The sequence below is a fragment of the Triticum aestivum genome, chromosome 3D (assembly GCF_018294505.1).
Source record: "Triticum aestivum cultivar Chinese Spring chromosome 3D, IWGSC CS RefSeq v2.1, whole genome shotgun sequence".
Lineage (NCBI taxonomy): Eukaryota > Viridiplantae > Streptophyta > Magnoliopsida > Poales > Poaceae > Triticum > Triticum aestivum.
Window position 1 is genome coordinate 36695742 of NC_057802.1, and position 17750 is coordinate 36713491.

The 17750-nt window shown below is 47.0% G+C and overlaps 1 protein-coding gene across 4 annotated transcripts; it reads left to right on the plus strand.

The window, feature by feature from the left end:
* Window positions 1–3973: 3973 nt before the first annotated feature.
* Window positions 3974–8205, plus strand: LOC123077164 (inner membrane protein ALBINO3, chloroplastic). 4 transcript variants are annotated; one of them, XM_044499379.1, is made up of 12 exons: window positions 3974–4440; window positions 5188–5298; window positions 5395–5469; window positions 5665–5725; window positions 5965–6038; window positions 6113–6217; window positions 6665–6772; window positions 6851–6954; window positions 7067–7216; window positions 7298–7418; window positions 7550–7697; window positions 7778–8205. In XM_044499379.1, the coding sequence occupies exons 1-11, from the start codon at window positions 4105–4107 to the stop codon at window positions 7655–7657; spliced, it is 1353 nt and encodes a 450-aa protein (XP_044355314.1). In that variant the 5' UTR covers window positions 3974–4104; the 3' UTR covers window positions 7658–7697; window positions 7778–8205. The 4 variants fall into 4 exon arrangements, with proteins under 4 accessions (XP_044355314.1, XP_044355315.1, XP_044355313.1 ...); XM_044499380.1 differs by having other exon boundaries at window positions 3977–4440; window positions 7553–7697; window positions 7793–8205; XM_044499378.1 differs by having other exon boundaries at window positions 3978–4440; window positions 7793–8205.
* The last annotated feature ends 9545 nt before the right edge of the window (window positions 8206–17750 follow it).

A 17750-nucleotide genomic window follows, 5' to 3' on the forward strand; every position in this document is an offset into this window, starting at 1 on the left:
GTCAACCTCATAACCTCTTGTAAGCATCATCTTATTATGCATCTTAGCGTGCCACTGCCATGATACCGCTTTCGGCATAAGATGAAAATCTGCTCATGTCACCTGAATTTGTGCCCCCGGGTTTGCTGTTGCTGGTGGTGAACGTCTGAGATACTCTCTCTATAAACAAATGTAAGACGTTTTGGCAGCTTAAATACTGATGATCAGAGCTCAGTTGTCGCAGCAGTAATAGTAAAAGAAATCACCGTTTCAGCGTCGCGTACTGGTGTTTCTGGGCTATGCTGCGTGAGCAAAGAAGATATTTGCCGAGAGCCCGAGAGGTGATCTTTCTCCAGGACTTTCACGTGGCTGACAGTGAGCCATGCTCTGCCTCACTATTTCACCGGTTGCACGCAGCCGGTGGTGTTGCAGGGTGACTGTCCCTGTCTCCTCTGTGTCCTCTTTGTGGCCAAGCACCTGCAGCGGCGAAGCAACTACTGATGGTGTCAACAAGTTGTCTGTCCGTTCTCGGTGCTCAACCCTTTTTTTAGAAACGCAGACAAAAAGAATAAAACTTGGTGCGCTCTCTAGGTTCTCTTTATCATCTCGTATGAAAGAAGAACGAAGTGAATCAGTAGGGTTTCTGACAGCTCGATACTAGTGCTTTCTTTTTTGCTGTCAACTGGGTACTTACGCACGAGAGAAATGCTTTGCATATTTGCTGCTGCTAGTGCACAGAGGTGCTGACCAAATCAGAATTACTTTTTCCCCCCACGGCTGAACTGAATTGAGCCAGCGAGTGGGGCAGGACGAAACCACTTGGAAACAAAGTGGTGTTGACGTGTTACCCTCCCGACGGGTCGTGAGGTGCTCAATTGCACGGTTGAAATGCACCCCAGCTATGTGTGCCACTGCCAACCCTTCTCTCTTCCTCTTCTTCTTCCTCCTCGTAGGTGAAACGGTGTGTGTTCATAATATTCCCTGAGGCGTAGGATGAATAAATTCCACGTGCTCTTCTGTAGATACTGCCTCCTCCGATCCATATTAATTATCGCTGATTTCCCGTACAAAGTTATACTAAGTTAGCGACAACTAATACAGATCAGAGGGAGTAATGCATACCGAAATTCGTAAAAGAAATAGAGAGAAAATCTGAAGCGGGCGTATCAAGTCAAATTTGATGTTTGATTATTTGCAAAAACAGAAACATTTATCGGGGCTACTTCCTCTCTATATCTTTTCACGTGGAAGCTCCGGGTTAGGTTTTATGACAAGAGTTTTTTTTACATAACATAGTTCCTTAATGAGATTACTTTCAACACACTCTCACGCTTAGGGGGAAAAAGATACAAAAGGCCATATAAGTGAGACCCTAGCCAAAGAAGAGCAACATGAGATATACTCCCTCCGTTTCATAATATAGTGTGTATAGATTTTTTAAAAGTCAAACTTTGCAAATTTTGACCGAGTTTATAGAGACAACTATTTATATCTACAATACAAAATATGAAACTACATCTTATGATGAACCTAATGATATACATTTAGCATTCTAAATGTAAATATTTTTCTCCATAAACTTGGTCAAAACTTGTGAGGTTTGACCTTTAAAAAAATATATGCACTACATCATGGAACGGAGGGAGTATTAAACATGTACATGAGTAAATACAAAAGGCCATAAGTCGAGTATATCACAACTAAAAATAAAAGTCGAGTATATCACAACTAAAATAAAAGTCGAGTATATCACATTTCAAAAAGATTCAAATAAGGCTCTGGTTTTATATTTAAAAAATCTAATGATACCAGCCAAATGTGCGCCGCCGCGGTCGCTTCATCATCGAAGCCAACCTGACGTTGTATCATGCGGTCGGGAAGTTGTCATGTTAAGGTCCAGTTGGACCAACGCCCCGGAGAAAAGGCTGTCATCGCAGAAGCCTTGTGTGGATCAAAAATCCCAGAGCCATTGTTGTGACAAAGAGGGAGCACGAACCACCGAAGAACAATTGGTCGTGTCATGGAGACACCCAAAGAAATAAAACTAGGACGCAACCTCGTCTCTACCGCAATAGCTGTGAGAACTTCCCATTCCCAAGGGCCAGCCTTTCGTCGTTGAAGTCACTGGCTGCCCCACGGCACCACCACCACAAAGAGCTTGAAGAAGAAGATAGTTACCTCAACACTAACACCAAGACACACAAAGCGCCCGCCCTGATCCGAAGGATCTGAGATGGCGTAGACACCACCTCCTAGATCCAACACCAATAGCTGTGAGAACCACCGCTTCGATGACATGTCTGAAGGAAACTTATTTGGTGTCGCCATTGCCACCTTCGAAGCCGAAGTCATGGACCGCCAAAGACCTCATGATGACACTAGTAGATTACTAAACACCCGCGAAACAAAAAGGCCCACAGTTCCCCTCACTTCGCTACCGCCGGAGCAGCCGGTGAAGGTCAGGGACCCCGATGACGTGCAGTATGATGTCCGTATTTTTGGGTGTGCAATATGAACCCCAATACTCAGCCTTAGTCTCCTTTAAAGTTCTACTCACTTTAAAAAAATATACTTTGCGTGGTTTTAGTGCAAACGTTTCAAAATACTTGTCGTAGTTTTTGAAGTAAAACCACGACTACTTTTTGCCCGGTGCATTTGAAAACTAGACAATTTGCAATGAAATTCTCTCAAACCGGTCCCCAAAAACATTTAGAAGCATTCGGTGCGCCGAGTCCACAAGCAGGAAGAGGATAAAGCATCATCGTCCACCTCTCTCTCCAACGACCGTCCTCAAGCAACATGAGATATATTAAACATGTGCGTATGCAAGTAAATACAAAAGGTCATATAAGTCGAGTATATCAAAAGTTGAAATAAAAGTCGAGTATATCACATTTTCAATATTTTTTGAATAAGGCTCTGATTTTATATTAAAAATTTATAATGATACAAGACATCTAAAAAAACAAGAAAATTACAACCAGCGAGCCAAACAAACTCAATCTACAGCACGAGCCTAAGACGTGCCATTGTTGCCGCTTCATCATCAAAGTCGCCCTGACGTCGTATCCTACGGTCGGGAAGACGTTATGTTAAGGTCCAGCTGGACCAATGCCCCAGAGAAAAAGCTGTTATCATAGAAGCCTTGTGTAGATAAAAAATCCCAGAACTCGAACCATCTCCTAAACAAACCTCTCGTCAGCGAAAAGGGCGCCATTTTGATGAGGAGGAAGAACAAACAATTATAGAACAACCCGTCGCGCCAGGGAGACACCCAAGGGAATAAAAGTAGGCAACAACCTCGTCTTTGCTGTAAAAACGGTCAGGGGACATCACCCCCGTTTCCAAGGGGTGGCCTTCTGTTGTCGAAGTCGCTGGCTGCCTGCACCACCACCACCACCATCACAAAGAAACTCAAAGAAGAGATACACGAAGATACACGAAGCGCCCCGTCCACATACGAAGGACTTGAGATAGTGTAGATACTGCCTCCTAGATCAAGCACCAATATATGAGAAAACCGCTGCTTCGATCTCAGATCTGGAGGAAACTTATTTGGTGTTGCCATTGCCAGTGTCAAAACCGAAGCTATTGGCCGCCAAAAACCTGATGAAGACACTAGATTACTAAACACGCGCTGAACACAAAGTCTCGGAATTCCCCTGCTTTCTTCATCGTCAGAGCTGCGGGTGGAGGTGAGGAACCCCCGTGACGTGCAGTACGGGGTTTGTGTTCCTGAGTTGTGACGGCTAGGTCAGGCGGGCTATGAGAAAAGAACCATGAACCTAATACCGCATTTCATTTCAAAAATCGCAGACTCAGCCTTAATCTCCTTTAAAAGCTCTAATATCTTTTGCCGGGTGCATTTGAAAATGAGAAAATTTGCAATGAATTTCCCTCAAACCGGCCCCAAAAAGCATCGGAAACATTCGGTGCGCCGAGTCCACAAGCACGGAGAGGATAAAGCATCATCGTCCACCTCTCTCTCCAACGACCGGCCTCCTCTTCCACTCCTCTCCTCTGCTCCACCACCACCACCACCACTCGCTGCTCCCTCCCCGCCGTGCATGAAACCCTAGCCCCGCCGCGGCCCCACCCACCCCAGCCCAGCCCCGCCCGCCCGCGATGGCCAAGGCGCTGCTCTCCTCCTCGCTGCTCCCCTCGCTCCCGCGCGCCGTCGCGGGCGCCGGCGCCGCGAGGCTGCCGCCGCTCCCCTCGCTGCGCCGCCGCGCCGCGGGGTGCCGGGTCAGGGCCAGCCTCCACGGGCTCGACTCCGTGGGAGGCCTCCACGCGGCGCTCGAGCGCGCCGAGGCCGCGCTCTACACGCTCGCCGACGCCGCGGTCGTCGCCGCCGACTCGGCGGCCGGGGCGGCCGGAGGAGGAGAGGACGCGGGCGCGGCCGTGCAGAAGAGCGGCGGCTGGTTCGGGTTCATCTCCGACGCCATGGAGGTCGTGCTCAAGGTAAGCGTGCGCGCGCTGGGGCTCTAGTGAGTTTGTCTGGGTAGAAGAATAGCCGTTGGATTGTAAATGTTCTGGTGAGTCTGGCCGACGCTTGTGGTGCGAGCACTCTGAAACTTACTAGTACAACATTTCGTCAGTCCAATGGTTAGTTGCTCCATTTTGGGGCTACTACCTCCACATGAAGACAGGTGTGCTGTTAGACGGTTCTGCTACCCAGAGTGCGTTTTTCAGGCATCTAGCTTTTGCTGGCACTAGTCCCGGATTCTACAACTTGGGAATTTGAGGACGTGCTCAAGGTAAGCGTGCATAGTATAGTCTTCTCCAGGCTTGCTCTGCTGCTCCTTCATTGGGTAAATGATGGATAATCCTGGAGTTGTTAGTTTGATTATAGTTGGATTATGCATGGCTTGCTTCTTTACTTGCTACTGTAGAATATTGACCAGTCTAATGGCTACTTGCTGGACTTCCTTCTTCAATTGCATGTCGAATCCTTAATTTAGGGGATGTGAAGAGGTCCCCTTGGCCTCGTTTACCCAATTTGTGACCTTCAGCAATTTGCTTTTGCTGGCATTAACCCCCCGAGGCTAGAAATTTGGGAGTTGTGGGTTTTATCAGTGGTTAGGGCATAACGCCGGATACTAGAAATTCGGGAGTTGCGTGATTTTATCAGCGGTTAGGACATAACATTTGGTGACTTTGAAGTTCGAAATGCTGGGTTTCTGATGCTATCCGACATTCGCCATACAGATTCTGAAGGATGGTCTCTCAGCAGTTCATGTGCCCTACGCTTATGGGTTTGCCATCATTCTGCTCACCATTGTCGTGAAGGCTGCAACATTGCCGTTAACGAAGCAGCAGGTGGATGTTCTAAACTGATCTGAGCTAAACCGGATGGGCATTCCTTAATTATCCATCTATGAACTGAATTCAACGGTGCTGCTTATCTGTTTTTAGGTCGAATCAACCATGGCGATGCAGAATTTGCAGCCACAGCTCAAGGCAATTCAGGCGAGATACGCAGGCAATCAGGTTTGTCTTGTTTGGTTAGAACCTCAATCATGGATATACAATAGGGAGATTTATGCTTTGGTTCCAGGCATATGTCTGCATAATGCTGTGATATACTGTGCATATCCTTTCTTTAATGAGATTGTTTTGATTTTCTCCTTTCAGGCACATTTTTTGTTAATATCTGATCTATTGCTTCTGCATAACTCTTATTAGGAAAGAATACAGCTTGAGACTGCTCGTTTGTACAAGCAAGCTGGAGTCAATCCTCTAGCAGGTTTTTGCATTTTTTTTACTTTTCTTCCTAAACCAAGTTACTTCCATTGTGAAATGACTCCTCCGGCACATCTCATACCTTTTGGTATTGTTGCCTTCTGAAAGACATCTTTTGTTATTTTCTATTGTTTTTTTCTGATTGATTGCCATTATTGCTATCACGAATTGCAAAACCAGTTAGCTTTTTACAGCACTTTCTTTTGTAATGCAGCGTCTTGATCTCAATGCTTTCTCTTCCAGGATGTTTGCCAACTTTGGCAACAATCCCAGTCTGGATTGGACTTTACCAAGCCCTTTCAAATGTAGCAAATGAGGTATGCCAGATCCTACTTCTTGAAGTTTGATTCGTTAAGAGTATTCTGGACTAAGTGGATTCTCTGGCATGAAGGGTTTGTTGACAGAAGGATTTTTCTGGATTCCATCTTTGGGAGGCCCTACAACTATTGCTGCTCGTCAAAGTGGTGCTGGCATTTCATGGCTCTTTCCTTTTGTGGTAATAAAATTGCTTATTTATCGATGTATGTGAAACTGTCTACTGTTGGTTCTGGGATTGATTTTGCCTATGTCGTTCCTCTATGACTATGCTCGTCACTTAGATGTTAGCAATATGATGTTACTGCAACATTGTAGTCAAGTTACACCAGTGGCTTGTGGCTACGCATAACCACTTAGGCAGCACATTGAATTGTACTCAACCAACAACATTGGCTTTGGTGCTATTGTTGCGAGAAACAACAGGATTTGCTATGTCTAATTTTAAATCTGTACTTTAGCAGCATGAGTGAAAACGTTGGGCATGTGGCATATCAATCTTGTTTAAATGATGTATTTAGCATATTATTTTCTCAGCTTATTCTTGTAGAAAAATGACAATACCTTTATATGCTTGCATGATTGAGATATGCTAAAGTTATACTAACATTTGAAATGAATTGTGCAGGATGGTCATCCACCAATAGGCTGGCATGATACGATATGTTATCTTGTGTTGCCCGTGCTACTCGTTGCTTCTCAGTTTGTCTCCATGGAGATCATGAAACCACCCCAGGTGAATGTCTCTTTAATCCGCCATAGCGCCGTTATACAAGCTTCCAGTGCATAACCTTGGTACTATTGATTGCTGCAGAGTACTGATCCATCGCAGAAGAATACACAACTTATTTTGAAATTTCTTCCATTTATGATTGGTTACTTCTCTTTGTCGGTGCCATCAGGATTGTCCATTTATTGGTACGTGCATCTTCTGTTTATTCTATGATTGTGCTCAGACATGGTTTTTGATGCTCACTCAGTTTTCGCAGTTGATCAGAATTTGTAACCTGTGTGTTGACACTCCATGTAGGTTTACAAACAATGTCCTCAGTACAGCCCAGCAGATATGGTTGCGGAAACTGGGAGGAGCAAAGCCTGCTGTGAATGAGGGAGCAAGTGGAATTATAACTGCAGGACGAGCAAAACGTTCAGGTGCTCAATCAGGCCAGGGTGGAGAAAGGTGCTTTTGAACTTAAGATGACATTTGATTTAACTGTACTATGTTCGGGATGTAAAAAAGAGTCAACAATATTCTGAGCAGGTTTAAGCAGCTAAAAGAAGAGGAGAACAGGAGAAAAGCTGTGAAAGCACTTGGTGCAGGAGATTCAAATGGTTCAACTACATCAGAGGATGAAGAGTCGGACGACGATACCACAGAGGAGGTACTAATTTTTTTTTATTCATACGTATTGCTAGATCATTGTGTCTAGACGAGCAGTGCTAGCCATCTGGGATTTCCTTGTAGACAGTTAATGCAAATATGGAATTTCAGTTACTGATGTAAACCTGACAGCAGGGAGGACCTGTAGAGGAAACATTCGCTACCGGCAACGACAAGAAACTGCCTACTTACTCTGGAAAGAAGGGGAAAAGGTCAAAGAGGAAGCGCATAGCGCAGTAACGTGACAAAGCCTAATTGCAATTCATTTTTGTCAAAACTGGTAAGCACTGTTAGCATGCCGTGCATGCCTTGTAGACAGATCGTCTCTCTGCCTCTGCGTTACCCGTTGTAATCCATAAGTATTTACAATCACAGGTTAATTCAGTTGACCAGTGAGCCGCTCTAGATGACCTCGATTACAATTTTGATGGTCACCTGCATGGGAGGCCAGATCTTCAGATGGGGATAGACAAAAGTTTTACTACAGGCAGGTATTTGCTGGGAAGCTGTAAGATGAAAATAGTTGGGTTCAGTCAGCACAGTATGTTATGGTAGGATCGCGAGGTTAATGGATCAGGCAAGCCTGTTCCAGCCGAGGAGAGGATATGTAGAGAAGAGGTACATAAACTTTCTTGTGCTGTTCTGTAAGGCAGGCCCAGAAATCGGGCAGGAATTGTGTATTTTGTACAATGTGTATTTTGTCTACCCCTCTTGTAATAACCTAATAACATTGTACGTAGTTCTTGGGAGTACATGGTATGCAAATCGTACAAATTAGTCCGATTGAACTGCTGCGATTTCGTCTCGTCGCTGCAAGTGTAAAGAGATGAGACGAGGACGGCCGACGAGCATTCCTGCGAGTTGAACTTCACTTGCTTGGACGACTTCACTTACTTGAGTAGAAAGGGTTGATGTTGGTTTGCTTTGGTTGGATTGGAGAGGAACAGTTGGTGAGTTTAGCTGTAGCTTGTCATTGCTCGTTCTCATTGTCTCCCAATCTTTTCATGCGGATTTTCCACCCTTTTTCTGTCGTCTGCTCCGCTCGCCCAACCACCGGACTAACATGCTCCTCATCATGGTTAACAATTTGGATGTGTATCATATGCGCCTGTGTGCTGTTTCTGAAGGCAATGTGTAGGATACATATATTCTTGGTGACTTTTTTTTTTCTGAGGAAAGGCCATCATGGCTAGCTTTATTAATCTGGAATAATAGATACATTGTCTACGAGCTTACTGACCAACACGTCAGGAGGCTTGTTTATCCAAACTAGCAGAAAGCTTATTACAATAACTAAATTTTGCTAGCACATGTGCTGCTTGATTAGATGATCTATAACAATGCTTATAGATGACCTTTCCAATAGATGTAGCTGTATCCACACACACTCCGCAAAGATCGCCGCCGCTGCATCCCACCATCTAGTCTGACCGGTACAAAATTCAATCACTTGCATCGAGTCGGACTCTGCTTCTAGACGGTTGAATCCAAGGGAATTCACAAGCGCAAGGCCATCTCTCATAGCCATAGCTTTAATAGTAACTACATCAGCGGCAAAAGGAATAAACTTACAATTAGCTGCAATGAAGTTACCTTTTTCATCTTGGTGACTTGGTGTGGGAGTCTTCGATTTCAGTTGGCCGATCAGGGGCCAAGTTAGATCTGGGAACTCCTGTTTTACAAGGAACGAATCATCAAGATCCAAAAGGGATAGCCAACTCCTTGTTTGAGATTAGAAAGACTATCGTATACATGGCGAATCTATTTAACGATGGCATATTTCCTCTCATTTCTGTATCTCATTAGTGTTTGGCTGGTTGATCAATATAGTACGTAGGTCGTGCATCGTTTGGCAAGATAGTGCGTATATCCTTAAAACAGATTTTCAGAGCACAGGGTCAGCGGAGCCCCCTTGTCGGTGTCAAAACCAGCGGATCTCGGGTAGGGGGTCCCGAACGCCAAGCTTGCCATCCACGCAAGGGAGAGTCCCATACGGACACGGGAAGAAGTCTTCTGTCTTGTATCTTCATAGCCCATCAGTCCTGCCCATGTCATATAGGCCGGATGGCCGAGGACCCCTTAATCCAGGACTCCCTCAGTAGCCCCCGAACCAGGCTTCAATGACGATGTATCCGGCGCGCAGATTGTCTTCGGCATTGCAAGACGGGTTCCTCCTCCGATTACTTCAAAGCACCTGACTTAGAGAGCTGTATTCGGCTTGTGATTTAATGTCATGCCCCTCGGCTTCTGTGCCTCCATTGCTTCTGCCTCCACGTGTCGAGCGAATACGAAAGGGTAGGGTATTTTTTGCACATAACACCTCGGTCGTGCAAGAAAGGCATCTATTTAAAGGGATTGGATCTCAGATCCCATTCCACATCAAGCGGGAAATCCTTAGAGCTTGCCAGGAGAAACCATTCCAACATGGCTTGCGTTCCCAGTTCCTCCTCCCGCCCCCACGGCTCCGAAAAAGGCGACTGGGAGAGATGCTCAGTATCCCACGATCAGCTGGTTAAGCTTCAAACGCAGGGATTTCTTCCCCCCGCGGATCTAGTCCCTGTCCGGGCAGGATTGACCTCCTTCTCTAGCGAAGCCCTGGCGAAAAATTTCCCCAATCCAACCAGGGGGAACGGGTGTGCTTTGTTTCCTACTTGTTAAGAGGCGTCGGATTTCCAATCCACCCTTTCCTCCGAGGACTCCTGGAGTATTATGGCCTCCAACTGCACAACCTCACGCCGGCCTCAATCCTGCACATCGCGGGTTTTGTTGCTCTTTGCGAGCTATTTCTGGGTTGTGAGGCCCACTTTGATTTATGGAGAAAGCTATTCTGCCTCGTCCCTCGCACCCAAGAGGGATCGGTATTCGAGGTGGGAGGCGCTGAGGTATGGCGCATAGCCGGGACCAGATACCTATCTGGCACACCGAAGAAGGCATTCAAAGAGTGGCCCTCAGAGTGGTTCTATATTGAGGACGTCGCTCTCCCCGACCCAATCCGCATGGGTCTTCCCGAATTTTCCAGTGCCCCATTGAAGAAACGCCACAGCTGGCGCCCTCGGAGCCTCGAGGAGGAAGATAGCGCGGAAGTCGGTCAATTAATGGGCAAGATAAGGACACTCGCCCAGTTTGGATTATCAATAATCGAGGTAATGGCGGCTTCCATAGTGCGGGGTGTCCAGCCGCTCCAATTCAGAGGGCTCCCTATGTGGCACTATAATGGGGAAGACGATGCCTCACGCTGTGGACGGAAGGGTCCGGACACACCCGCTGCTTTGGCAAAAATATTGGCCGAACTGTACAAAGGGGAGAAAGAGGAGTTCACTCGTCTTAAACGCCGAGATGGATTTTCCATGTACAATCCTCCTAGCTGGGTGAGTTTTTAATCCCGCCACTTTACTCAATCCTCCCCCGAGTCACTTTTAATTGACATTAACCCATCCATTTGTAACAGGAGTGGCCGAAGACTACCGCGGGGATCCATAGCCCCGCCCCACAGCCAGAGGGCCATAACCGGGACCTCGACCCCGGATTCAAAGAGGATCCGGACATATTTGTAGAGCTTGAGGAGGGAGTATTCTACCAGGCGAGCTACGATGGCACAGAAGTGGCCATCCTGGCCGACTATCCCAGCCTCCTTCCTGCCTCACATGTAAGTAATCAGAAGACATCTCCTCCAAAAGAGCTTCCTCACTATACCTCACCCACCACACTGTCTCGTGCTCAAAAGGGGAGGCGCTCGGCGCGCCATGCTACACCAAAGGCGTCTCGTAAGAGAGCGGCGCCCGCGCCGGACAAGTTGTCGAAGAGGAAGGCAGACGATAACACGGCCGAACCTTCATCGAAGAGGTATGGCTTTTTAAATATGCCTCCTGGCCGTCACATCGAACTGTGACATCATCTGCTGCGTCTTATCAGGAAGAGCGTTCGCCGGACTTTGTCTGGGGATCCCGCCGGTCGCGCCTCCACCAGTCGGGTTCCCAACCCTGCCCTAAGGACGGGGGCTGACACGGGAGTGACGCCGGATTGTCCTTCTATAGAGGATTCAGATGATATGTCCGTCATGAACTCTGAAGTGGAGAGCGCCATGAATCATCGGTGCCGGAGGGCCGCTCTTCGCGACCCCGGTTTTACAAAAGAGGCATTTAACGCCTTCAGCTCGGCTGATGCATACATCCGAGCTGCTCGGGACGGGCTTACCAGAGCCACGAACCAGCATTTAAAAGATATGCGGGTAAGTACGCATTGTATGAATTTGGTAATCATATACCAGTAGCCCCCGAGACTTGAAGCAGTTGATACAGCTGATTTACGGATCATTGTATAATCAGGCACTCACGGAGAAGAACAGCATGTTGTCTGAAGAGCTGGAAAAGTGTCAGACCCAGCTGGTTGCGGTTACCGCCGAACTGGAAAAATCCAAGAAGGCAACGCCTGGTAATGTTCCCCTCCATCCAGAAAAATGTAATCATATACCAGTAATGTTAATACTGTTGCGTTTCCGATGACAGGATCAGCAGATCAACTGAAAGGGGAACTGAAAGTCGCGCAGGCGGGTGAACAAGAGGCCAAAAGGCAACTGGCCGCAGGCGAACGTGTGCTGAAACGGGTCAAAGATGAGAAGAACAAGCTGCAGGATTCCAACACCCTGCTGGGCGAAGAACTAAAAGATGTGCGAGCCCAGCTAGCTGACGCTGTCAAGGAGAATAGGAGGCTACGAGGCGGCATATTCAGTATGCTTTTAAACTTACCTTCATGCGATTCGGCGAAGAAATGACCTAACAGATTTATGTCTGCAGGTACGCTGACTGGCCGCCCCGAAGAGGAAATGTTTGGCTCTCAAGGCGACCTGCTGCAGGAGCTGTCCCAACTGCACGAGCGAGCTCGGCAAGCAATGCGGAGCATTGCCAAAGCTTTGTGGCCATCCGCCTCTCCTCCAGGAAGTATGGAGGAGCCTGTGAAGCTATTCCAGGGAGCTCGGCGATGCTTCCGATTATGGAAGATATCGGCCTGCCGAGAAGGTGCGCGAGAGGCCTGGGCCATGGTAAAAACAGGGTACACCAAGCTTGATCCGAATCATATGGCCCGGGTCGGACCTCGGGGGTAAGATGGAAAAGAAATTCCAGTTAGTTTGGTATATGACCAAGTAAAGATAGCCGCCAAGTATTCCCAACAGGATTGTAAGCTAGATAGCCTGTTAGATGGCATAGAGGAAGAAGTTTTTGAGTCCAAGTGACTATGTACTTCAATGGACAAATTTGTCCCTAGCCGGATTGTAAAACGATTGTCATGGACGACCTTTTCGCTTCAACCTCTGGACCCGAAGGTGCGGAGTGTTTCCGAATACTAGAGCGGCAATACAGACCGGGGTATGCGTGGAAACCAGGCGTAGGGGTCATAGTTGCTTGAACAGACAAGTTGTATCCAGCTAGCTATGTTATATTCCATGTTGATTGTAAGAAACATCTTCCAGGGAGAATAGTTCCGTTAAGGGTTCCTTTCCCTGGTTGAACATGCGTTGGTATGCATGTCCGAACTGTGACTGAAAAGTCGCAGTAGACGTAACATCCGGGGGTTCATAGTGTAATGAGTGTAAAACATCTTTAGTCCGCCGACCGAATATTCCCTTAAGAACGCTAGCTTTCGGCTTCACCCAGTCTGAGGTACACGTCCGGATGACCCGGCTGTAACAATCGCAGAGGTGCTCCCTTTATGCCCTAGCCGAACAAACGGGAACGTAGGGCATAAGCACAGGAGCCAGGCAACCCAGCTTGGCAAAAACTTAAGTCATAACGATGCATATAATGGCGAAGAAAAGGTACATATGCGGAAGAGGACACATATGTGTTGAGCTTGATGCTCGGAAAATAACAATAAGCTTCTGTAAAATTGGATTAAGGACCAGGGCGGCTGGTGCCCGGACTGACCGAATTTTGGTTCGTCACTAACATTGAAAGTTATGGCCGTGTCGTTCCAGGGGTTTATTGCTGCGACTTGGCAGACTTCGGCGAGGTCGCGGAGTGCCCTCTTGCGCCGATTGTTTGAAGCGAAAGTCTCGAAGACCGTTAATACTCTGAGGTCGTCGTCGTCCGGGGGACGTTTCTCTGAGGTATTTTTGGTGAGGATATCCTCGCCGCTTTTGGCCACTTGCCGGAGTATCCAACATGCTCTAAGGCTGTGGGTTGGTTCGGTGTCCGGTGTCGTGTGTATTTTGCATGGCTTATCGAGCCATCCCTCCAGAACGGTTTCGCGTCCCGTAATGGGCTTAGTTTTCTTCAATATGGGCCCGGGTGCCGCACGAGGGTGCACCCTTTTCGCCCGCTCGAGGGGTTGAGTGAAGGCTGGTGGTTCCCAGCGAGCTGTCTGAGTTTTCCAGGCGCTCTCCATTGCGCAATACTTCTGTACTATGGTTGCCAAGTCAGTGAAGTGTAATACGCGATGGCGGTTGATGGCGTTGAGGATTCCTTCATCCATGCAATTATTGCAGAATACTGAAATCGCGTCCTCATCGCGGCAATCTTTAATCTTGTCTTTGACAAGGAGGAATCTAGCCCAAAAGTGATGGACTGTTTCCTGAGACTGGTGTCATATGTACATTAGGTCGCATATATCCGGAGGTCCGGAATTGTTCGGCGAATATTGCTTGTGGTGGGTGAGTGGCTTTAAATCCGAACCCTGACCCAATTTGGGATCCGGAGTTTGAAAAACTTCCGAGCTTAATAGTTCGGGCTCCGGGATGTCAACTAATTTTTCAGGCCCACCGTCCGATTCTAGGTTCGGAGGACTAGGCATGTCGTTCCGCAGACAGGTATCCGGCTCTTCGAGTTCGGAAATCCGAACATAGCTCGTCCTCAATACCGGGGAACAGTAGTGGTTTTGCTCCTCTACGACCGCTATCTGATGGGTGATCGGCGGAGATTTGATTTCTCTCTGATCGGGTTTAGGCCCAACCTGATCATAGTCTGTAGCGACCCCCAAGGCGGCGATGCAATCCAGGAGTTTGTTTAAAGACGACAACTCTGCCGGATCCATCCGTTTGGAGTATTCAGAGTCAATACGGAGACGATTTTCGATGACCTGAGAAGTCATCGTCGGCTTGACGGCCGAACGAGCGGTCATGGTAAAGCCGCCTAGCCGGAGGGTTTGGCCTGAGGTCAGGGCTCCTCCGGTGGTGATGCTGTCCTTGATGACAAGGCGAGCCATCAACCCTATCTTCGACGTCACAGTGGAACTCTCAATGAAAGCACCAATGTCGGTGTCAAAACCGGCGGATCTCGGGTAGGGGGTCCCGAACTGTGCGTCTAAGGTCGATGGTAACAGGAGACAGGGGACACGATGTTTACCCAGGTTCGGGCCCTCTTGATGGAGGTAATACCCTACTTCCTCCTTGATTGATCTTGATGAATATGAGGATTACAAGAGTTGATCTACCACGAGGTCATATTGGCTAAACCCTAGATGTCTAGCCTATATGATTATGATTGCCTCTACGGACTAAACCCTGCGGTTTATATAGACACCGGAGGGGACTAGGGTTGTACAAAGTCGGTTTACAAAGGAAGGAATCTACATATCCGAACGCCAAGATTGCCATCCACGCAAGGGAGAGTCCCATCCGGACATGGGAAGAAGTCTTCTGTCTTGTATCTTCATAGCCCATCAGTCCGGCCCATGTCATATAGGCCGGATAGCCGAGGACCCCTTAATCCAGGACTCCCTCACCCCTTTTTTTGAACTACTCAAAAATGGTGCTTAAAAGATTTTAAATTTTTTGATTTTTTTACATGAATACGCATGCATGTGCTCTAAGTATCTGTGAAATTTTGTCCAATAATACGTGGTATTATGTGCTGCTCAAAAAAGACAAAAAATAAGCCCAAAAACAACAAAAAAACAAGCCACTATTTTGCATGTATTTTGTTTTTTATCTTTCACATGCAAGCACGTATATTGCTGAAGTTTTGGCCCATTATACTTCACTACTATATGAGCTCGCACACAAAAAATTTAAAAATTTCAAGCCATAAATATCTAGGTTTTTTTCACTTCAAGAAACAGGAACAAGTGTGCCCGTGGGCAGATGTCAATTTCGGTATATCCTCGAGTTTTGAAACACGGGATCCGATGAAAATTTGACAAGAGTATAAGGCCCTCAACTATGTAGGCCAAAATCAATACCAAATTCACTTTCTAGTTTTTGGACACTGATGCCCTACATGTTGGGGAACGCAGTAATTTCAAAAAAATTCCTACGATCACGCAAGATCTATCTAGGTGATGCATAGCAACGAGAGGGGAGAGTGTTGTCTACGTACCCTTGTAGACCGAAAGTGAAAGCGTTATGACAACGCGGTTGATGTAGTCGTACGTCTTCACGGTCCGACCGATCCTAGCACCGAATGTACGGCACCTCCGCGATCTGCACACGTTAAGCTTGGTGACGTCCCATGAACTCTAGATCCAGCTGAGGTCGAGGGAGAGTTTCGTCAGCATGACGGCGTGATGACGGTGATGATGAAGTTACCGACAAAGGGCTTCGCCTAAGCACTACAACGATATGACCGAGGTGGAAATCTGTGGAGGGGGCACCACACACAGCTAAGACAACTGTCAACTTGTGTGTCCTAGGGTGCCCCCTCCCCACGTATATAAAGGAGGGAGGGGGAGGCCGGCCGGCCCTCTTAGGCGCGCCAAGGGGGGAGGAATCCTCCTCCTAGTAGGAGTAGGACTCCCCCCTTTCCTAGTCCTACTAGGAGAAGAAGGAAGGAGGGGGCGCCGCCCCTCCCCCTAGTCCAATGCGGACTAGGCCCATGGGGGGGGGGCAGCCCTTAGTAGCCCCTCTCTTTCTCCCCTAGGCCCAACAAGGCCCATTACTTCTCCGGTGGTTCCGATAACCCTTTCGGCACTCCAATATATATCCGGTGACCCCCGGAACTCATCCGGTGTCCCAATATAGTCATCCAATATATCAATCTTTATGCTCGACCATTTCGAGACTCCTCATCATGTTCGTGATCACATTCGGGACTCCGAACAACCTTCGGTACATCAAAACACATAAACTCATAATACCGATCGTCATCGAACGTTAAGCGTGCGGACCCTACGGGTTCGAGAACTATGTAGACATGACCGAGACTCATCTCCGGTCAATAACCAATCGCGGAACCTGGATGCTCATATTGGCTCCTACATATTCAACGAAGATCTTTATCGGTCAAACCGCATAACAACATACGTTGTTCCCTTTGTCATCGGTATGTTACTTGCCCGAGATTCGATCGTCGGTATCTCAATACCTAGTTCAATCTCGTTACCGGCAAGTCTCTTTACTCGTTCCTTAATGCATCATCCCGCAACTAACTCATTAGTCACATTGCTTGCAAGGCTTATAGTGATGTGCATTACCGAGAGGGCCCAGAGATACCTCTCCGTAACACGGAGTGACAAATCCTAATCTCGATCTATGCTAACCCAACAAACACCATCGGAGACACCTGTAGAGCATCTTTATAATCACCCAGTTACGTTGTGACGTTTGATAGCACACTAAGTGTTCCTCCGGTATTCGGGAGTTTCATAATCTCATAGTCATAGGAACATGTATAAGTCATGAAGAAAGCAATAGCAATAAACTTAAACGATCATAGTGCTAAGCTAACGGATGGGTCAAGCCAATCACATCATTCTCTAATGATGTGATCCCGTTCATCAAATGACAACACATGTCTATGGCTAGGAAACTTAACCATCTTTGATTAACGAGCTAGTCAATGTAGAGGCATACTAGTGACACTCTGTTTGTCTATGTATTCACACATGTACTAAGTTTCCGGTTAATACAACTCTAGCATGAATAATAAACATTTATCATGATATAAGGAAATATAAATAACAACTTTATTATTGCCTCTAGGGCATATTTCCTTCAGTCTCCCACTTGCACTAGAGTCAATAATCTAGTTCACATCGTTATGTGATTTCACACCAATAGTTTACATCTTTATGTGATTAGTTCACATCTTCATGTGACTAATACCCAAAGGGTTCAATAGAGTAAATAATCTAGTTCACATCGCTATGTGATTAACACCCAAAGAGTGATCATGTTTTGCTTGTGAGAGAAGTTTAGTCTACGGGTCTGCAACATTCAGATCCATATGTATTTTGCAAATTTCTATGTCTACAATACTCTGCACGGAGCTACTCTAGCTAATTGCTCCCACTTTCAATATGTATCTAGATCGAGACTTAGAGTCATCTAGATCGGTGTAAAAGCTTGCATCGGCCTAACTCTTTACGACGAACTCTTTTATCACCTCCATAACCGAGAAATATT